Below are 22,873 nucleotides of genomic sequence, written 5' to 3'. Positions count from 1 at the left end.
GTATTATTCAGTCTTTTTTATTTTTTTCTAGCCTATATTGCAACAAATGTCAATATAGAAGTTTTAAAATATCACCCTATTAGAGATAAAACTATAACGATTATTGGAGCTGTTACTCAAACACAGAGTGAGCACAACTACAGCTGTTATATGAGGACACATTGGTGAGAGATCCAACCTTCTCACTTCAAAGGGCTTCTTCTTCTACATCTGGATTTCTTCTTCTACTTTCCTTTCAATTTAACTTATCTTATGATGATAGAAGACTCCTTATTTTACCAGATACCCTCAGCAGACAGTCACTAATTCACAGTATGAAAAACATTTAAATGCTCACTTACTTGTGTGCTTGGTGACAGTAGCACTCTGTCCTTCAGTAGAACCATCACCAGCCACTGCAGTGACATTTACTTCATACTGGACACCAGCAGTCAGGTTAATAATATTATAAAATGTCTCATTGACATTAAATGAGGCACTTGTTCCTCCACCTGTCCACTGTACTTTATAGAAGGAGCTGCTTTCCCACTGGTTTAGTCCAGCTCACAAAAATTGACGATGTTGTGACGTTAACAGCAGAGAGACTCGTGACTACTTCAGGCTCTATGAGTGGAGAGTACATGAGGAGGAACAAGAAAACAAAAGAACTGTTAGAACAAGAACAATAAGCAGTGACTACAACAGGTAAGAATCAAGAGGACTGAATTAAGAAAGACCTGAGAGGATATGTGAATAAATCAAAAACTTAATTTGGTAAAAAAACAAACAAACATGTCACTCATGGATAAAAAGTGTTTTTAGATTTGAAGTCTTCCTGTAAAAAGGATTTCATTCATTTTTGAAGTAACTGCTTCACAAGAAAAAAAAACTATCCTAAAAAGTTGACAAATAATAAACTACAAGATAAAAAATGAAACAGTGACACAGTACAGAGCACGAGACCCCAGATCAGAAATGGTCATACTCTTCATCTTACTTGTGTATTGAGAAAGTGTTGCTACGACACTTTGTGTACTGTTATCTCCAGCCACTGCTGTGACAGTGAAAGTGTAGTTCACTCCAGGAGTCAGCTCAGTGACATTTACTTTAGTTTCAGTCACAGTCTTATTCATGTTTATTGTTCCATCTGTCCACTCTACTCTATAGAATGACCTTTGACCCTGTGGCTCAGTCCAGTTCAGAAATATAGAGGACGTCCTGATTTCACTGACAGTAAGATCATTCACTTTCTCGGGTTCTGTGTGTTACAGAGAGGTAGATGCAAAAATAACAACACTAAGATTACTATAATTTTAACTTTTAGAAAATGACACCATCAAATATGCTGCAAATTTAGTAAAGAACACCTAAGGGACAGCGTTTGGAAAACATTGATTACAAATTCATTCAGAAGTTGAATTCCTGCATATCTTATGTGTATACAGTAAAATTAACTCTGCAGCTCCCGTAGTTTGCTCATCACCAGCAACTGCAGTAACTCTAAATCCATACTGCATACAGGCAGTTAGTGCACTGATGGTTATTTATGTGTTATTCACACTGTGATTCTCATTTAAATGTCTATCTGTCCACTCTACAAGATAGAAGCAGCTGTTTCCCTCTGCTTCAGTCCACTTCAGTGATACAGAGGACGTTGTGAAAGCAGTAACACTGAGTAATCTGACTACTTCAGGCTCTGTAAGGGAGAAGTCACTACATGGGTAAGAATTAAAATATTGGCTCAAGTCTTCTCTGTCTCAAAGTTACAGTAAAAACACACGAGCAGCAACATGCTGACCCTGTAACATTTCATGCAGCTGGAAGTTCAGAGGAAGATCTAAACTAGACGTACAAAAGAAATGCAAACCATTATTGGAGCTGTTACTCAAACACAGAGTGAGCACAACTACAGCTGTTATATGAGGACACATCGGTGAGAGATCCAACCTTCTCACTTCAAAGGGCTTCTTCTTCTACATCTGGATTTCTTCTTCTACTTTCCTTTCAATTTAACTTATCTTATGATGATAGAAGACTTCTTATTTTACCAGATACCCTCAGCAGACAGTCACTAATTCACAGTATGAAAACATGTAAATGCTCGCTTACTTGTGTAGTTGGTGACAGTAGCACTCTGTCCTTCAGTAGAACCATCACCAGCCACTGCAGTGACAGTTACTTCATACTGGACACCAGCAGTCAGGTTATAATAATCTATAAAATGTCTCACTGACATTAAATAGGCACTTGTTCCTCCAACTGTCCACTGTACTTTATAGAAGAAGCTGTTTCCCACTGGTTTAGTCCAGCTCACAAAAACAGACGATGTTGTGACGTTAACAACAGAGAGACTCGTGACTACTTCAGGGCTCTATGAGTGGAGAGTACATGAGGAGGAACAAGAAACAAAGCAAGCTACATTGTAGCCACAGCTGCCCTGGGGCGCACTGACAGAGGTAAGGGTGCCGGACACTGGTGCCACCGGGCCCTCTGACCACCACCAGTAGGCAACATGGGGTTAGTATCTTGCCCAAGGATATTTGGCATGCAGCCAGGAGGCAGCCTGGGATCGAACCACTGACCTTCTGATTAGTGGCTGACCTGCTCTGCCACCTGAGCTACAGCCACCCTAACAATAAGCAGTGACTGCAACAGGTAAGAACCAAGAGGACTGAATTAAATAAATAAATAAATAAATAAATAAATTGAAAAAATCAAAAACTTAATTTGGGAAAAAAACAAACAAACAAACATGTCACTCATGGATAAAAAGTGTTTTTAGATTTGAAGTCTTCCTGTAAAAAGGATTTCATTCATTTTTGAAGTAACTGCTTCACAAGAAAAAAAAACTATCCTAAAAAGTTGACAAATAATAAACTACAAGATAAAAAATGAAACAGTGACACAGTACAGAGCACGAGACCCCAGATCAGAAATGGTCATACTCTTCATCTTACTTGTGTATTGAGAAAGTGTTGCTACGTCACTTTCTGTTCTGTTATCTCCAGCCACTGCTATGACAGTGAAAGTGTAGTTCACTCCAGGAGTCAGCTCAGTGACATTTACTTTAGTTTCAGTCACAGTCTTATTCATGTTTATTGTTCCATCTGTCCACTCTACTCTATAGAATGACCTTTGACCCTGTGGCTCAGTCCAGTTCAGAAATATAGAGGACGTCCTGATTTCACTGACAGTAAGATCATTCACTTTCTCGGGTTCTGTGAGTTACAGAGAGGTAGATGCAAAAAAACGAAAACGGACATAAATATATTTTAAACTTAGAAAATTACACCATCAAATATGCAGCAAATTTAGTAAAGAACACCTAAGGGACAGCGTTTGAAAAACATTGATTACAAATTCATTCAGAAGTTGAATTCCTGCACATCCTGTTTGTATACAGTGAAATTAACTCTGCAGCTCCCGTAGTTTGCTCATCACCAGCCACTGCAGTAACTCTAAATCTGTACTGCATACAGGCAGTTAGTGCACTGATGGTTATTTATGTGTTATTCACACTGTGATTCTCATTTAAATGTCTATCTGTCCACTCTACAAGATAGAAGCAGCTGTTTCCCTCTGCTTCAGTCCACTTCAGTGATACAGAGGACGTTGTGAAAGCAGTAACACTGAGTAATCTGACTACTTCAGGCTCTGTAAGGGAGAAGTCATTACATGGGTAAGAATTAAAAAATCGGCTCAAGTCTTCTCTGTCTCAAAGTTACAGTAAAAACACACGAGCAGCAACATGCTGACCCTGTAACATTTCATGCAGCTGGAAGTTCAGAGGAAGATCTAAACTAGACGTACAAAAGAAATGCAAACCATTATTGGAGCTGTTACTCAAACACAGAGTGAGCACAACTACAGCTGTTATATGAGGACACATCGGTGAGAGATCCAACCTTCTCACTTCAAAGGGCGTCTTCTTCTACATCTGGATTTCTTCTTCTACTTTCCTTTCAATTTAACTTATCTTATGATGATAGAAGACTTCTTATTTTACCAGATACCCTCAGCAGACAGTCACTAATTCACAGTATGAAAACATGTAAATGCTCGCTTACTTGTGTAGTTGGTGACAGTAGCACTCTGTCCTTCAGTAGAACCATCACCAGCCACTGCAGTGACATTTACTTCATACTGGACACCAGCAGTCAGGTTAATAATATTATAAAATGTCTCATTGACATTAAATGAGGCACTTGTTTCTCCACCTGTCCACTGTACTTTATAGAAGGAGCTGCTTCCCACTGGTTTAGTCCAGCTCACAAAAATTGACGATGTTGTGACGTTAACAACAGAGAGACTCGTGACTACTTCAGGCTCTATGAGTGGAGAGTACATGAGGAGGAACAAGAAAACAAAAGAACTGCTGAGCCAAGAACAATAAGCAGTGACTGCAACAGGTAAGAACCAAGAGGACTGAATTAGAAGACCGAGAGGATATGTGAATAAATCAAAAACTTAATTGGTAAAAAACAAACAAACATGTCACTATGGAAAACAGTTTTTTAGACTTGAACTGTGCACGTATTACAAAATTATTTGTTGAAGACTCTTCACAACGTGAAAATCAACTTATCCTAAAAAGTGTGACTTAAATTAAACTACAAGATAAGAAAATTGAAACAGGCTGACTAAGTTACAGAGCTTACATGAGAAATCCAGATTAAAATGTCACTAACATCTTCATCTTTTACTTGTGTATTGAGAAAGTGTTGCTACGTCACTTTGTGTATTGTTATCTCCAGCCACTGCTGTGACAGTGAAAGTGTAGTTCACTCCAGGAGTCAGCTCAGTGGACTATTACTTTAGTTTCAGTCTTATTCATGTTTATTGTTCCATCTGTCCACTCTACTCTATAGAATGACCTTTGACCCAGTGGCTCAGTCCAGTTCAGAAATATAGAGGACGTCCTGATTTCACTGACATTAAGATCATTCACTTTCTCGGGTTCTGTGAGTTACAGAGAGGTAGATGCAAAAATAACAAGATTGAGAGAAAAACACTAACTGACAGCATTTGGAAAAAACTGATTACAAATTCATTCAGAAGTTGAATTCCTGCACATCCTGTTTGTATACAGTGAAATTAACTCTGCAGCTCCCGTAGTTTGCTCATCACCAGCCACTGCAGAAACTCTAAATCTGTACTGCATACAGGCAGTTAGTGCACTGATGGTTATTTATGTGTTATTCACACTGTGATTCTCATTTAAATGTCTATCTGTCCACTCTACAAGATAGAAGCAGCTGTTTCCCTCTGCTTCAGTCCACTTCAGTGATACAGAGGACGTTGTGAAAGCAGTAACACTGAGTAATCCGACTACTTCAGGCTCTGTAAGGGAGAAGTCATTACATGGGTAACAATTAAAATATTGGCTCAAGTCTTCTCTGTCTCAAAGTTACAGTAAAAACACACGAGCAGCAACATGCTGACCCTGTAACATTTCATGCAGCTGGAAGTTCAGAGGAAGATCTAAACTAGACGTACAAAAGAAATGCAAACCATTATTGGAGCTGTTACTCAAACACAGAGTGAGCACAACTACAGCTGTTATATGAGGACACATCGGTGAGAGATCCAACCTTCTCACTTCAAAGGGCTTCTTCTTCTACATCTGGATTTCTTCTTCTACTTTCCTTTCAATTTAACTTATCTTATGATGATAGAAGACTCCTTATTTTACCAGATACCCTCAGCAGACAGTCACTAATTCACAGTATGAAAACATGTAAATGCTCGCTTACTTGTGTAGTTGGTGACAGTAGCACTCTGTCCTTCAGTAGAACCATCACCAGCCACTGCAGTGACATTTACTTCATACTGGACACCAGCAGTCAGGTTAATAATGTTCTTAAACGTGTCATTGACAGTTACAGAGGCACTTGTTCCTCCACCTGTCCACTGTACTTTATAGAAGGAGCTGTTTCCCACTGGTTTAGTCCAGCTCACAAAAACAGACGATGTTGTGACGTTAACAACAGAGAGACTCGTGACTACTTCAGGCTCTATGAGTGGAGAGTACATGAGGAGGAACAAGAAAACAAAAGAACTGCTGAGCCAAGAACAATAAGCAGTGACTGCAACAGGTAAGAACCAAGAGGACTGAATTAAGAAAGACCTGAGAGGATATGTGAATAAATCAAAAACTTAATTTGATAAAAAAACAAACAAACATGTCACTCATGGATAAAAAGTGTTTTTAGATTTGAAGTCTTCCTGTAAAAAGGATTTCATTCATTTTTGAAGTAACTGCTTCACTAGAAAAAAAAGACTATCCTAAAAAGTTGACAAATAATAAACTACAAGATAAAAAATGAAACAGTGACACAGTACAGAGCACGAGACCCCAGATCAGAAATGGTCATACTCTTCATCTTACTTGTGTATTGAGAAAGTGTTGCTACGACACTTTGTGTACTGTTATCTCCAGCCACTGCTATGACAGTGAAAGTGTAGTTCACTCCAGGAGTCAGCTCAGTGACATTTACTTTAGTTTCAGTCACAGTCTTATTCATGTTTATTGTTCCATCTGTCCACTCTACTCTATAGAATGACCTTTGACCCTGTGGCTCAGTCCAGTTCAGAAATATAGAGGACGTCCTGATTTCACTGACAGTAAGATCATTCACTTTCTCGGGTTCTGTGTGTTACAGAGAGGTAGATGCAAAAAAACGAAAACTGACATAAATATATTTTAAAATTAGAAAATGACACCATCAAATATGCAGCAAATTTAGTAAAGAACACCTAAGGGACAGCATTTGAAAAACATTGATTACAAATTCATTCAGATGTTGAATTCCTGCATATCTTATGTGTATACAGTAAAATTAACTCTGCAGCTCTCATAGTTTTTCATTTCAGTGACAATGAGATCCCTGACTAATTTAGGCTCTGTGAGTAGAGGGTAATTGCATGAGAAGTCAATTCTATTCAATTTTATTTTCTTTAAATAGAGCCAAATTAGTAAAGACCCTACACTAAAAGAGAGAAAACGGCAACAATCAAACAGCCTCCTTTGTGCACTTGGCGACTGTAGGGAGGTAAAACTCCCTTTTAACAGGAAGAAACCTCCAGCAGAAACAGGCTCAGGTAGTGGCAACCATCTGCCACCTTAAAGGCCTGTGTTACATACAACACTAATAGAGACAGATTGATCATTTTTTAGACTGAATCATTAATTCACTGTAGAATTTGTTAGAGCAGAAAATGCATGGGATCTAAAAAGACACATTAATGCTTTGGAAGAAGTGATTCATGGAGTTAACTCAGAAGGATCAGTCGGACAGCAAGCATCTAAATAAATATCAGAAGCGTTGGAAGTAGCTGTACATAATGATACATCAGTCAGACGGTCATGAGTCATTTTTACTCTAAACGTTACAGTTTTCTTTGTGGGGAAAAATACATGCAATCACCACTAGTTAAGGTTAAAGAAAAACTCGCTTCAGCAGAGCACTCATATGTTACCAGCCCAGCCACAGTAAAGAAGAGAAACATGGGGCTGTTTGTATTTTTCATCAAATGAGTAGCTAAACATCTGACACACTGAGTAGGAAGCTGCAGGAGAGACAGCTGAAGATGTCAGGGTGATAGCGACTCGGCTACCAGCTAAGCTAAACTAGCAAATACCTACAGTCAAAATGAACAAATACAATTAGTTGGTGTTTTGGCAGAGGGCGTCCTTTGGAAAAGGTGTGTCAAGAATCTGTAATGAAATAAGTCTTTACCTAAATCTCTTTGATTCAATAGGCCACTGAGATAAGTTACACAAAACATCACTGTGTGTTACAGCAGGAATAGGAAGTGATTCTATATCCCAGAAAGGGCTAACACCAAGTGTGAACGCCAAAAATATGATCAATGGCTGTGGCGAATAAGCAACACGAGGACTGAATGAAGTGGGACACGTTAAAAATCAGTTAAAGGTAAAATGTTCAGCCTGTTGATTAAAAATCACATCACTGGGATATAAGAATTAAAAAAAAAAGTTTTGTGTTGAAGACTTTAAAAAACGTTCCACTATTAGATTTTAAGAAACTGTTTTACCCACTACAAGAGAAGAAATTGAAGAAAAGTGCAGTATGAAAATATAAAGACTTCAATGAAGAAACCTAAAGTAAAAATGGTTCCATGATCATTTGGAAGAGACAAAACTCACAATCTTGCTCTTACTTGTGTATTGAGAAAGTGTTGCTACGCCACTTTGTGTATTGTTATCTCCAGCCACTGCTATGACAGTGAAAGTGTAGTTCACTCCAGGAGTCAGCTCAGTGACATTTACTTTAGTTTCAGTCACAGTCTTATTCATGTTTATTGTTCCATCTGTCCACTCTACTCTATAGAATGACCTTTGACCCTGTGGCTCAGTCCAGTTCAGAAATATAGAGGATGTCCTGATTTCATTGACATTAAGATCATTCACTTTCTCGGGTTCTGTGAGTTACAGAGAGGAAGATGCAAAAATAACAAGATTGAGAGAAAAACACTAACTGACAGCATTTGGAAAACATTGATTACAAATTCATTCAGAAGTTGAATTCCTGCACATCCTGTTTGTATACAGTGAAATTAACTCTGCAGCTCCCATAGTTTGCTCATCACCAGCCACTGCAGTAACTCTAAATCTGTACTGCATACAGGCATTTAGTGCACTGATGGTTATTTATGTGTTATTCACACTGTGATTCTCATTTAAATGTCTATCTGTCCACTCTACAAGATAGAAGCAGCTGTTTCCCTCTGCTTCAGTCCACTTCAGTGATACAGAGGATGTTGTGAAAGCAGTAACACTGAGTAATCTGACTACTTCAGGCTCTGTAAGGGAGAAGTCACTACATGGGTAACAATTAAAATATCGGCTCAAGTCTTCTCTGTCTCAAAGTTACAGTGAAAACACACGAGCAGCAACATGCTGACCCTGTAACATTTCATGCAGCTGGAAGTTCAGAGGAAGATCTAAACAAGACGTACAAAAGAAATGCAAACCATTATTGGAGCTGTTACTCAAACACAGAGTGAGCACAACTACAGCTGTTATATGAGGACACATCGGTGAGAGATCCAACCTTCTCACTTCAAAGGGCTTCTTCTTCTACATCTGGATTTCTTCTTCTACTTTCCTTTCAATTTAACTTATCTTATGATGATAGAAGACTCCTTATTTTACCAGATACCCTCAGCAGACAGTCACTAATTCACAGTATGAAAACATGTAAATGCTCGCTTACTTGTGTAGATGGTGACAGTAGCACTCTGTCCTTCAGTATAATTATCATCAGCCACTGCAGTGACATTTATTTCATACTGGACACCAGCAGTCAGGTTAGTAATAGTATAACTTGTCACATTGACATTTACAGAGAAGTTCGTTCCTCCATCTGTCCACTGTACTTTATAAAAGGAGCTGTTTCCCACTGGTTTAGTCCAGCTCACAAAAATTGACGATGTTGTGACGTTAACAGCAGAGAGCCTCATGACTACTTCAGACTCTATGAGTGGAGAGTACATGAGGAGGAACAAGAAAACAAAAGAACTGCTGAGCCAAGAACACTAAGCAGTGACCGCAACAGGTAAGAACCAAGAGGACTGAATTAAGAAAGACCTGAGAGGATATGTGAATAAATCAAAAACTTAATTTGGGAAAAAAACAAACAAACATGTCACTCATGGATAAAAAGTGCTTTTAGATTTGAAGTCTTTCAAGTCACAATAATTTCTATAATTTTTGAAGTAACTGCTTCACTAGAAAAAAACTATCCTAAAAAGTTGACAAATAATAAACTACAAGATAAAAAATGAAACAGTGACACAGTACAGAGCACGAGACCCCAGATCAGAAATGGTCATACTCTTCATCTTACCTGTGTATTGAGAAAGTGTTGCTACGTCACTTTGTGTACTGTTATCTCCAGCCACTGCTATGACAGTGAAAGTGTAGTTCACTCCAGGAGTCAGCTCAGTGACATTTACTTTAGTTTCAGTCACAGTCTTATTCATGTTTATTGTTCCATTTGTCCACTCTACTCTATAGAATGACCTTTGACCCTGTGGCTCAGTCCAGTTCAGAAATATAGAGGACGTCCTGATTTCACTGACAGTAAGATCATTCACTTTCTCGGGTTCTGTGAGTTACAGAGAGGTAGATGCAAAAAAACGAAAACTGACATAAATCTATTTTAAACTTAGAAAATGACACCATCAAATATGCAGCAAATTTAGTAAAGAACACCTAAGGGACAGCATTTGAAAAACATTGATTACAAATTCATTCAGATGTTGAATTCCTGCATATCTTATGTGTATACAGTAAAATTAACTCTGCAGCTCTCATAGTTTTTCATTTCAGTGACAATGAGATCCCTGACTAATTTAGGCTCTGTGAGTAGAGGGTAATTGCATGAGAAGTCAATTCTATTCAATTTTATTTTCTTTAAATAGAGCCAAATTAGTAAAGACCCTACACTAAAAGAGAGAAAACGGCAACAATCAAACAGCCTCCTTTGTGCACTTGGCGACTGTAGGGAGGTAAAACTCCCTTTTAACAGGAAGAAACCTCCAGCAGAAACAGGCTCAGGTAGTGGCAACCATCTGCCACCTTAAAGGCCTGTGTTACATACAACACTAATAGAGACAGATTGATCATTTTTTAGACTGAATCATTAATTCACTGTAGAATTTGTTAGAGCAGAAAATGCATGGGATCTAAAAAGACACATTAATGCTTTGGAAGAAGTGATTCATGGAGTTAACTCAGAAGGATCAGTCGGACAGCAAGCATCTAAATAAATATCAGAAGCGTTGGAAGTAGCTGTACATAATGATACATCAGTCAGACGGTCATGAGTCATTTTTACTCTAAACGTTACAGTTTTCTTTGTGGAAAAAATACATGCAATCACCACTAGTTAAGGTTAAAGAAAAACTCGCTTCAACAGAGCACTCATATGTTACCAGCCCAGCCACAGTAAAGAAGAGAAACATGGGGCTGTTTGTATTTTTTATCAAATGAGTAGCTAAACATCTGACACACTGAGTAGGAAGCTGCAGGAGAGACAGCTGAAGATGTCAGGGTGATAGCGACTCGGCTACCAGCTAAGCTAAACTAGCAAATACCTACAGTCAAAATGAACAAATACAATTAGTTGGTGTTTTGGCAGAGGGCGTCCTTTGGAAAAGGTGTGTCAAGAATCTGTAATGAAATAAGTCTTTACCTAAATCTCTTTGATTCAATAGGCCACTGAGATAAGATACACAAAACATCACTGTGTGTTACAGCAGGAATAGGAAGTGATTCTATATCCCAGAAAGGGCTAACACCAAGTGTGAACGCCAAAAATATGACCAGTGGCTGTGGCGAATAAGCAACACGAGGACTGAATGAAGTGGGACACGTTAAAAATCAGTTAAAGGTAAAATGTTCAGCCTGTTGATTAAAAATCACATCACTGGGATATAAGAATTAAAAAAAAAAGTTTTGTGTTGAAGACTTTAAAAAACGTTCCACTATTAGATTTTAAGAAACTGTTTTACCCACTACAAGAGAAGAAATTGAAGAAAAGTGCAGTATGAAAATATAAAGACTTCAATGAAGAAACCTAAAGTAAAAATGGTTCCATGATCATTTGGAAGAGACAAAACTCACAATCTCGATCTTACTTGTGTATTGAGAAAGTGTTGCTACGTCACTTTGTGTATTGTTATCTCCAGCCACTGCTGTGACAGTGAAAGTGTAGTTCACTCCAGGAGTCAGCTCAGTGACATTTACTTTAGTTTCAGTCTTATTCATGTTTATTGTTCCATCTGTCCACTCTACTCTATAGAATGACCTTTGACCCAGTGGCTCAGTCCAGTTCAGAAATATAGAGGATGTCGTGATTTCACTGACATTAAGATCATTCACTTTCTCGGGTTCTGTGAGTTACAGAGAGGTAGATGCAAAAATAACAAGATTGAGAGAAAAACACTAACTGACAGCATTTGGAAAACATTGATTACAAATTCATTCAGAAGTTGAATTCCTGCACATCCTGTTTGTATACAGTGAAATGAACTCTGCAGCTCCCGTAGTTTGCTCATCACCAGCCACTGCAGAAACTCTAAATCTGTACTGCATACAGGCAGTTAGTGCACTGATGGTTATTTATGTGTTATTCACACTGTGATTCTCATTTAAATGTCTATCTGTCCACTCTACAAGATAGAAGCAGCTGTTTCCCTCTGCTTCAGTCCACTTCAGTGATACAGAGGACGTTGTGAAAGCAGTAACACTGAGTAATCTGACTACTTCAGGCTCTGTAAGGGAGAAGTCATTACATGGGTAACAATTAAAATATCGGCTCAAGTCTTCTCTGTCTCAAAGTTACAGTAAAAACACACGAGCAGCAACATGCTGACCCTGTAACATTTCATGCAGCTGGAAGTTCAGAGGAAGATCTAAACTAGACGTACAAAAGAAATGCAAACCATTATTGGAGCTGTTACTCAAACACAGAGTGAGCACAACTACAGCTGTTATATGAGGACACATCGGTGAGAGATCCAACCTTCTCACTTCAAAGGGCTTCTTCTTCTACATCTGGATTTCTTCTTCTACTTTCCTTTGAATTTAACTTATCTTATGATGATAGAAGACTCCTTATTTTACCAGATAGTCTCAGCAGACAGTCACTAATTCACAGTATGAAAACATGTAAATGCTCGCTTACTTGTGTAGTTGGTGACAGTAGCACTCTGTCCTTCAGTAGAACCATCACCAGCCACTGCAGTGACATTTACTTCATACTGGACACCAGCAGTCAGGTTAATAATATTATAAAATGTCTCACTGACATTAAATGAGGCACTTGTTCCTCCATCTGTCCACTGTACTTTATAGAAGGAGCTGCTTCCCACTGGTTTAGTCCAGCTCACAAAAATTGACGATGTTGTGACGTTAACAGCAGAGAGACTCGTGACTACTTCAGGCTCTATGAGTGGAGAGTACATGAGGAGGAACAAGAAAACAAAAGAACTGCTGAGCCAAGAACAATAAGCAGTGACTGCAACAGGTAAGAACCAAGAGGACTGAATTAAGAAAGACCTGAGAGGATATGTGAATAAATCAAAAAATGCTTTTTAACAAAAAACCCATGTCACACATGAATAAAAAGTGTTTTTAGATTTGAAGTCTTCAAGTCACAATAATTTCTATAATTTTTGAAGTAACTGCTTCACTAGAAAAAAAATACTATCCTACAAAGTTGACAAATAATAAACTACAAGATAAAAAATGAAACAGTGACACAGTACAGAGCACGAGACCCCAGATCAGAAATGGTCATACTCTTCATCTTACCTGTGTATTGAGAAAGTGTTGCTACGACACTTTGTGTACTGTTATCTCCAGCCACTGCTGTGACAGTGAAAGTGTAGTTCACTCCAGGAGTCAGCTCAGTGACATTTACTTTAGTTTCAGTCACAGTCTTATTCATGTTTATTGTTCCATCTGTCCACTCTACTCTATAGAATGACCTTTGACCCTGTGGCTCAGTCCAGTTCAGAAATATAGAGGACGTCCTGATTTCACTGACAGTAAGATCATTCACTTTCTCGGGTTCTGTGTGTTACAGAGAGGTAGATGCAAAAAACCAAAAACTGACATAAATATATTTTAAAATTAGAAAATGACACCATCAAATATGCAGCAAATTTAGTAAAGAACACCTAAGGGACAGCATTTGAAAAACATTGATTACAAATTCATTCAGATGTTGAATTCCTGCATATCTTATGTGCATACATTAAAATTAACTCTGCAGCTCTCATAGTTTTTCATTTCAGTTACAATGAGATCCCTGACTAATTTAGGCTCTGTGAGTAGAGGGTAATTGCATGAGAAGTCAATTCTATTCAATTTTATTTTCTTTAAATAGAGCCAAATTAGTAAAGACCCTACACTAAAAGAGAGAAAACGGCAACAATCAAACAGCCTCCTTTGTGCACTTGGCGACTGTAGGGAGGTAAAACTCCCTTTTAACAGGAAGAAACCTCCAGCAGAAACAGGCTCAGGTAGTGGCAACCATCTGCCACCTTAAAGGCCTGTGTTACATACAACACTAATAGAGACAGATTGATCATTTTTTAGACTGAATCATTAATTCACTGTAGAATTTATTTGAGCAAAAAATGCATGGGAATTCCTGCACATCCTGTTTGTATACAGTGAAATTAACTCTGCAGCTCCCGTAGTTTGCTCATCACCAGCCACTGCAGTAACTCTAAATCTGTACTGCATACAGGCAGTTAGTGCACTGATGGTTATTTATGTGTTATTCACACTGTGATTCTCATTTAAATGTCTATCTGTCCACTCTACAAGATAGAAGCAGCTGTTTCCCTCTGCTTCAGTCCACTTCAGTGATACAGAGGATGTTGTGAAAGCAGTAACACTGAGTAATCCGACTACTTCAGGCTCTGTAAGGGAGAAGTCACTACATGGGTTAACAATTAAAATATCGGCTCAAGTCTTCTCTGTCTCAAAGTTACAGTAAAAACACACGAGCAGCAACATGCTGACCCTGTAACATTTCATGCAGCTGGAAGTTCAGAGGAAGATCTAAACTAGACGTACAAAAGAAATGCAAACCATTATTGGAGCTGTTACTCAAACACAGAGTGAGCACAACTACAGCTGTTATATGAGGACACATCGGTGAGAGATCCAACCTTCTCACTTCAAAGGGCTTCTTCTTCTACATCTGGATTTCTTCTTCTACTTTCCTTTCAATTTAACTTATCTTATGATGATAGAAGACTCCTTATTTTACCAGATACCCTCAGCAGACAGTCACTAATTCATGGTATGGAAAACATGTAAATGCTCACTTACTTGTGTACTTGGTGACAGTAGCACTCTGTCCTTCAGTATAATTATCATCTGCCACTGCAGTGACAGTTATTTTATACTGGACACCAGCAGTCAGGTTAGTAATGTTCTTAAACGTGGCACTGTCATTAAATGAGGCACTTGTTCCTCCACCTGTCCACTGTACTTTATAGAAGGAGCTGCTTCCCACTGGTTTAGTCCAGCTCACAAACATAGAGGATGTTGTGATATCAGTGACTGTTAAACTGACCGTTTCTGGCTCTGTGAATTAGAGATACGTCAACAGGAAACAAATCAGTTCATCATATTCTCATTATTGGGTATAAACTAATATTAACATCACTATCATCCAACTCACAGAATCATTAGTTTATATATTTAAGAAAAATAAAATGACTTTCTTGTTGCAATGTTTGACACATCGCAGGAGCCTGAACAGTTTAAGACAATGTGATAGACAGCTCCAGGAGTCAGGCCAGTTATTAAACCTTTTTCAGACATATTACCTCCAACTTTTAAGCTGCAGTTTTGGTCAAGTTGAAAGGTGACATCTGCTGTTGTTGTGGTGGTTGTTATATTTAAGGTTCCTGTTGAACAACTTGCTAAAAAGAAAAACAAGAAAACCAAGACATTCAAGACAACAGTGAGAAATCAGCAAAACTTTAGTTTTGAGCTATAAAAAGTCAAAATATTAAACAGAGAGCACATGAATAAATGAGGAACCAGTACTTACAGGTATTTTGTGCTTGGGAGCTCTGCAGAGATTAACACAGAAAAAAAACAAGGTAAATCATTTTTACACCAGCAGAGGTCAGCATTTAGTTTTGAACAGATTCAAAGCATCAAAACCAACCAGCTGTTCGATGTCACAGGTCACTGCTGAAATTCAAAGCTGGATGTGTATGCAGGATTTTTTTTGTTCCTTCTGCGTGAAAGGAGAGTGAACCTGCTATCAGGTCAAACCAGCCAAAACATGATTTGACCTGATGGCAGCGTCAAGCTGTTTCTCGACCAGAAATCCTTGCAAATCACACTCATTTGGGGAATTATTTCATCTGTACATTTTCCTACACATAATGTATAAGTGTTCAGGAACCAGAAATTAAATTAGAAACCTCAAAATGTTTACACACAGATCTGTTTAGGTATCGCATTTTCTATTTTGATGGCTAAAAAAACACACACAAAAGCTCAGTAGCGTGTGATAAAGTTTCACTGTAACAGCTGAAAAGAACACGATTTTGTGCTAGTTAGTACAAACAAGGAAGTAGACTCCGCTAATAACTAACCATCTGTAATCCTTCAACAGCCTTGAAGGTACGAAGAAATGTGGGGAACTGCTGTTCTGAATATTGTTCTTCCTCCTCCTTGGATTTCATGATGATATCTGATTCCTCGGGGATAAAGTAAAGCTGCTCACAGCATATATAAATACAACATGCACTTCAGCTTTGTTTTTCATCTGTATCCTGGTATCGGGCCAAATACCAAGCTTTGATTCCACATTACTTATTAGCCAAAATTTAAATAGCTCACAGTTACTTGCTGATATGTTACCTTTCAAACTGTTTCCCACTCAGCTAAATATTAAACTCATGGCATCATAGCTCAAACCTGCATCATTTTCTCCCTCACAAGGCTCACAGATGTGGCCAATTATTAACTTCTAACAATGGCGGAACAGACCTTAAAGCACAATGTTTTAGTGTTCAGTTTAGCAAGTTTTTCAGTCAACTAGTGACAATTTTGGAAGCCATAATGCAATGAAATTATATTGTTTTAACCTAGTTATGAACTACACTAGTAAACTTACTAATTTAAACATTCACATGCTGAAAGCAGAGGAAATTTTTATTTATTTTTTATTCAGTTAAAGAGGCTTTAGATTTGTTTTTTGTTTGACGTCTGTTTATATGGTTTGATTTGTGAATATATTGTTCTTGACTGCACAATGAACCTATTTGCTTTTAAGTTTTTCTTCACTATGTGAATATTTACCCTGCAAAAAAATCATAACAGTTTCTTTCTGTTTTCACAGATCGTGACCCTTTTTTACATTCAGTCCAATAATGAGCACAGCTGTCTCATGATCTTTGGTTCTCGGTCACTTGAACAACTGACTGACTCCAAACTTGATTATTTGAGAATGAAGTGGCCTGATAAAACACGCAGGAGAAAATTGAAACTACTCATTTCCAAGTTCCAGATACTCAGTAAAATGCTGGCAAAATGCTACATGTTTTACAGAACAATTTAAAACCAGACAGACTTAACCAGAGAGACTTTATTAATCCCAGAGGGAATCTTCACAAATATAAACACGTTCCAAAGACATATAACCTGATCACAGGTCTTTCTTTAAACTACAAGCTTTGTTCAGCCGATCATACACACATTTATACAAGCACTTTTCTAAAGCATTCACGCACAAACTCACACCCCGATAGATGCATTAGAGGCAACTCAGGCTCAGAATAAGGTTCTTTCATAATTGTAAACGACAGTCATGGTCGCTGCAAATAATTTCAGCAAGTATTTTATTGCATCTGCCACAGAATTATGAGGTGAATCTTTGTGGTTTTATGCTATGATAGTAAAGGTTTGTTGAAATATTTACTAACTGTAGCCACAAGTCACATTTATAGGAGCAAAGTGGGTAACTAAATAAATGATTAGATCACAAAGTGAGAGGCAAATGACAGTTTAGGGTTTGACTGTCTGTCTCTTCAACATACAACGATATTTCTTTACTACCTATCATCTAAATTAGAAATGCATCTGTGTGAGTATTTCCTTATTTATTCAAAAAAGCAGTTGTGCCATAAAACTGATAAACATCCTTGTAAATGTTTATCATATAACACAAGATAAATATTTAGGTTTTATTTTAGAAAAGACATCACATTAAAAAGATGGGTTAACGTACACAAATTCAGTGACTGTTACAACATTAAAACCAATCAAATCCCTTTGTGATACCATGACATTTTCATCCTTGTGGTATTCTTGGTAAATAAAATATTTTAAGTTTGGAGAACTCACTTCTCTAATATTATACAGTGGGTTGCAAAAGTATTCGCCCCCCTTGAACTTTCCCACATTTTGTCACATTACAGCCACAAACATGAATCAATTTTATTGGAATTCCAGGTGAAAGACCAACACAAAGTGGTGAACACGTGAGAAGTGGAACGAAAATCATACATGATTCCAAACATTTTTTTTACAAATAAATAACTGCAAAGTGGGGTGTGCGTAATTATTCAGCCCTCTTTGGTCTGAGTGCAGTCAGTTGTCCATAGACATTGCCTGATGAGTGCTAATGACTAAATAGAGTGCACCTGTGTGTAATCTAATGTCCGTACAAATACAGCTGCTCTGTGACGGCCTCGGAGGTTGTCTAAGAGAAAATTGGAGCAACAACACCATGAAGTCCAAAGAACACACCAGACAGGTCAGGGATAAAGTTACTGAGAAATTTAAAGCAGGCTTAGGCCTCAAAAAGATTTCCCAAGCCTTGAACATCCCACGGAGCACTGTTCAAGCGATCATTCAGAAATGGAAGGAGTATGGCACAACTGTAAACCTACCAAGACAAGGCCGTCCACCTAAACTCACAGGCCGAACAAGGAGAGCGCTGATCAGAAATGATGGTGACTCTGGACGAGCTGCAGAGATCTACAGCTCAGGTGGGGGAATCTGTCCATAGGACAACTATTAGTCGTGCACTGCACAAAGTTGGCCTTTATGGAAGAGTGGCAAGAAGAAAGCCATTGTTAACAGAAAACCATAAGAAGTCCCGTTTGCAGTTTGCCACAAGCCATGTGGGGGACACAGCAAACATGTGAAGAAGCTGCTCTGGTCAGATGAGACCAAAATGGAACTTTTTAGCCAAAATACAAAACGTTATGTGTGGCAGCTGTTTTGCAAAGAAGAATGGGCAAGGATTTCAGTCTGTAGATGTGCAAAGCTGGTAGAGACATACCCTAAAAAACTGGCAGCTGGAATTGCAGCAAAAGGTGGTTCTACAAAGTATTGACTCAGGGGGCTGAATAATTACACACACCCCACTTTGCAGTGATTTATTTATAAAAAGTTTTTGGAATCATGTCTGATTTTCGTTCCACTTCTCACGTGTACACCACTTTGTGTTGGTCTTTCATGTGGAATTCCAATAAAATTGATTCATGTTTGTGGCTGTAATGTGACAAAATGTGGAAAAGTTCAGGGGGACCGAATACTTTAGCAAGCCACTGTAAACAATGTGTTAGTTGCAAATTGTTCTGAATATTGCACCTTCTGAAAAACTTTATTCAGCTTTGCTGACAACAAACCACCAGATCTGTTGAGACTAATTTGCAGCGTTTGGAAAATTATTAATATTTTAAACATTTTCTGTCTTGACTATGTCCATCAGACTCAGTCAGTCCTTAGTGTCAAAAGTTGTATTTTACATTCTCATAAATTGCTAGTTAAGTGCACATTTTTATTTTATTAGCCACGACTTGATATATATATACTTCTCTCTTTCTTAAATTTGTAAATATTGAATCATAGTATGCTAATAATGGGTCTAACAATTGAAAATCATCAGACTAGGAATCTTAGAAAAATCCATCCCAGTTTTCAAAGTCGCCCCATTCACCTGCCGATACACATCAGCAACCCACCCATTACTGTTTCCTTTTCTATTCACAGTGACCCTGCCCTTTTTCAGTCCTCTTTGCTAGTGTTCTTGTTTCTGAAGAACAAAGGTTTCGCACACTGACGTCAAAGTTAAAGGTTTCAAAAGCCTCACGATCAGATGGAGGGTGTTAACATATTATTAAAGCTACTTTTGGCTGCTCCCTTATTCACAAAGGGTCGCCACATGTGGATGTTTGATTTTTACACCAGATGGCCTTCTGGCGCACCCTAAAAAGGATTTGTGTCTCCCCCCAGGATCTAATATATAAACATTCAGTAAAGTCTGACTTGTCTGATGTTCTTTTATTTAGTTTATTTTTTTTTTTTACAATGCTCAGTAAACAATATTTTAAAGCTGCAACTATTTTCTTTTTGATCTAAACCCAAAGACTAACTACCCAACCAACCACTACACTATGTCATGTAGTGTGAAATGAAAACTCAAGTAAGCTGGGTGGATTTTACACTTTAACAGGAAGAACAGAGTGTATGAGGAAGTATATATATGTGCATGACTACACTTCTGCTGTTTCTGCCTAACAGGACAAACACTCTGAGAGAGTGTTAATGTTTTAATTATCTCTAATTTAGTGACATTTTTCCACCACAGGTAGTTTGTTAGTAGCGTTCCACACCATGCTAATGTTGGGGTTGGGTTTGGACAACCTGTTTAGATAAACTCTTTAGATAAACAGTGATCTTGTGCCAACACTGAGAGTCTTTTAACTTTGTATCTTTCTGTACAATTACCATGACTTTAAGTTTATACTGAAATGTTTCTTTTTCAGCCATACTACATGTTAGGACGCCATGAAGAATCTCTAAAGTCTGTATTCTCTGGATGTACTTCATAATGCCACTGGGGGTCACCAAAGTTACACATTAACAGATCACCCTAAAAATGATCTTAGAATAAATTTGAGTTTAAATAGCTTTGTGAATTAGATTTAGATAAGATTATTTGAATTTGGCATGTTACCATGGTGCTGTTGAGGGGTGGGGATTACTGACTAAATGTCCCACTTGGAGCTCATGTTAAAAACCAAGTTTTTAATGTTAGTAACCCAAAAAAGTTCACTTTTAAAAAAGACATGGAAGAGAAGGAAGAGACCCTTAAGAAAATGGAACACGTAGAGTTTTATAATAGTGGGTGAAAGCCCTTCAGCTGTTTTAGATGGACACCAGAGATGCTACAAATAGGACTTTGTGGTAATACAAAAATTAAGAAGTACTTTTGAATAGGCGGTTTGTACTTTAAAATGTGTTTTCAATGCCCTGGTACAGTAAGTAAATGTAGTAAACACATGTTAAACTGTGTTAAGTAAAACAAAAACGAAAAACTGAACTTCTTCCAGCATCAGAAGAATATGGTAAAGGTCACATACCATTGTGTAAGAGCTGCATCTTAATACTATGACAATCTCACGTTTTCATGCAAAGCTGACCTCGGGGGATGTGACTTTTCTAAGCTATGACTCCCTGGAGTTGTATTTCCCTTGGCCCTCTTCCTAAGAATCACTTATTTTCTCTTGAGTAAATAAACAAAGCATCATCTTAAGCAATTATGCCTTGACACTGACTCAGAGAGCAAAAATAACCAAAGCTCCAAGTCCCGTTTGGGAAATAGTGCCCAAGAAATGGTTCATTTTCCTTTTGAATCCACAGCGACTCCACCCATCTCAGGTTTGTTTTTCATTATTGGTATTATTTGTGGCTCTTCTATGTGAAAAGTGTTCGAGAACTGTTGTGCAGAAACAGTAAATTTGCTGTTTAAGTCTTTTATCCTACTCATATTACATTTGATGGGTGTTTTTAAACAACTCCAGTGCGACGACAGACTGCTGTTTGAAACAATCTTCAGTTTCTTCTTGTAGTTCTCCATGTGGCAATGACCTTTTCACCATGTACACTATCTAGGCCCTTTGACTGGGCCGTTCTGCAGGAGGAGGAGGAAATGGCTGTACTGACCACTGTGTAAACATTACATCACCCCTAAACACGCCCTACCACGTTCTGATTCCTTATGATTCCTTGTACCTCCTGATAATGTCCGAGTTCCTTCCTGCATAATAAGAAATGACCTCTAAAGCTGTTTGTTCAAGAATCAGCCTTTAACACTATACGCTCATAATACTTCACTACTTTACATAATACTGCACAATACTTTGTTTCTACTTCTCAAATTACACAAACTATTAAAAATGGGTCTTGTGCCCTTGCTGACCTGCTGAGTGGAGAAAGCAGATTCCTCTCCAGCTGTAAATTCTGCAAAATCACGTTATCTGACTCTAACGATTATGTGTGCAGGTCTGTGTGTGTTGAAGATTAGTATCAGGTGTTTCGATTGACAAGGAACAAATTAAATATTGATAGTTTCCTCTGATTTTGCTCCTTCTCTGTTTGACCTTTTCTACTCTTGTGTTTTATCAGTTTTTTAGAAAGTGATCCTTCACTTTATTCTTTCTTTTAAAATTCTTTTTTCTTTATTTGATATCTCCTGTCCTTAACTGTATTATTATTTATCACAGGCAGGGGTACGCTAACTTCTTGGCACTTAACACGTGCTCTGATTATGTAGTCCTAACAGTATGTGTGAGTTAAGACTTACTATAGAGCAAGTAAGCCAAGCAATGCTTGCCCTATTATATTAAAAATTGGACACAAATTAAAACCTACCTTAAACTGATCTCTTTCTGAATTCTGTCCTATAAAAGACGTCCAATCGCATGATTACAGCCAGTGAATAAATTACTTTGACCTGTTGACCACAATTGGCAATAATAAATATATTGTGGTCATTTCATATAATTCTGTGAGATCAGATTTTTTCTTTATCCCAGAGTGTAAAATAATATGTGGGTAATACTTGAATCTTCTTCTTATGTGACTGAACTTGACCTGTAGCTCCCAATACCTTGGTTTGTTGTGTCTGGTAAGGTGAGACAAAGTGCATCCATTTACCATTGTTATTGATTAATAGGTTTGAGTGTGATCTGGTATTTCCTTTTATAGCACCTCTTAACCTGAACCTGAGTAGAGGTCTGATTATCCAGAGTAATTTAAAACCTCTGTGTGTATATAGTGTGTTAGTGGATTGTGATATTAGCAGTTTTTTTGTGATACAAACGTTAAAGTACAGCATGACGTGGACAAGTTTTGTTCAAGCTGCTATTTTTCTCTAGCAATAAGTTGGCAGACTGTTCTCTATTTAAAAGGTCATTGCCTGCATATGAGTGACCTGCTCATTGTTTCTGTTCTAATGTAACTTCCTGAGCCCACCCAGAGATGCCTGATAAGACATTTAGACCATATTAAGGGAGGTCAGGCATTTGG

General features: G+C 37.9%; 2 protein-coding genes and 1 long non-coding RNA gene across 13 annotated transcripts in view; 1 reads left to right on the top strand and 2 right to left on the bottom strand.

Moving 5' to 3' along the window:
• LOC120729536 (receptor-type tyrosine-protein phosphatase eta-like) overlaps window positions 1–22,873 on the bottom strand; it is a 49,177-nt gene that overhangs the window by 13,114 nt on the left and 13,190 nt on the right. For 9 of the 11 annotated variants that reach the window (XM_040025199.1, XM_040025197.1, XM_040025203.1 and 6 more), the window contains 3 exons: window positions 15,588–15,609; window positions 15,256–15,456; window positions 14,858–15,115 (listed from right to left, as the gene is read on the bottom strand). In XM_040025199.1, the coding sequence (XP_039881133.1) occupies window positions 14,858–15,115; window positions 15,256–15,456; window positions 15,588–15,609 (481 nt within the window). Of the gene's footprint in view, window positions 1–14,857; window positions 15,116–15,255; window positions 15,457–15,587; window positions 15,610–15,707; window positions 15,780–22,873 lie in introns of all 11 variants that reach the window. The other 2 variants (XM_040025202.1, XM_040025200.1) reach the window with 2 other exon arrangements.
• LOC120729538 (receptor-type tyrosine-protein phosphatase eta) lies at window positions 29–14,441 on the bottom strand. The gene is made up of 12 exons (XM_040025208.1): window positions 13,325–14,441; window positions 12,696–12,956; window positions 11,647–11,901; window positions 9,852–10,112; window positions 9,219–9,479; window positions 8,164–8,424; window positions 6,368–6,628; window positions 5,733–5,993; window positions 4,047–4,307; window positions 2,937–3,197; window positions 977–1,237; window positions 29–603 (listed from the first exon to the last, which is right to left on the bottom strand). The coding sequence occupies exons 1-12, from the start codon at window positions 13,458–13,460 to the stop codon at window positions 506–508; spliced, it is 2,838 nt and encodes a 945-aa protein (XP_039881142.1). The 5' UTR covers window positions 13,461–14,441; the 3' UTR covers window positions 29–505.
• Window positions 10,028–11,970, top strand: LOC120729541. The gene is made up of 2 exons (XR_005694948.1): window positions 10,028–10,129; window positions 11,919–11,970. It is a non-coding gene; the product is annotated as an uncharacterized LOC120729541 (long non-coding RNA).

This window comes from Simochromis diagramma, unplaced genomic scaffold, assembly GCF_900408965.1.
Source record: "Simochromis diagramma unplaced genomic scaffold, fSimDia1.1 OVJJ01000293.1, whole genome shotgun sequence".
In the NCBI taxonomy this organism is placed as follows: domain Eukaryota; kingdom Metazoa; phylum Chordata; class Actinopteri; order Cichliformes; family Cichlidae; genus Simochromis; species Simochromis diagramma.
The sequence above is the reverse complement of the archived record's forward strand: the minus strand, read 5'-3'. Positions and strand labels throughout refer to the sequence as shown.

Excerpts from the sequence above, each read along its gene's own strand:
- LOC120729538 (XM_040025208.1), bottom strand. The coding sequence starts at position 13,460 with ATGAATAAGACTGTGACTGAAACTAAAGTAAATGTCACTGAGCTGACT. Across the intron at positions 11,902-12,695 it reads TACTGTCACCAACTACACAA|AACCCGAGAAAGTGAATGAT; the intron begins GTAAGCGAGCAT and ends TGTAACTCACAG. Across the intron at positions 9,480-9,851 it reads AACACTTTCTCAATACACAG|AGTCTGAAGTAGTCATGAGG; the intron begins GTAAGATGAAGA and ends CTCCACTCATAG.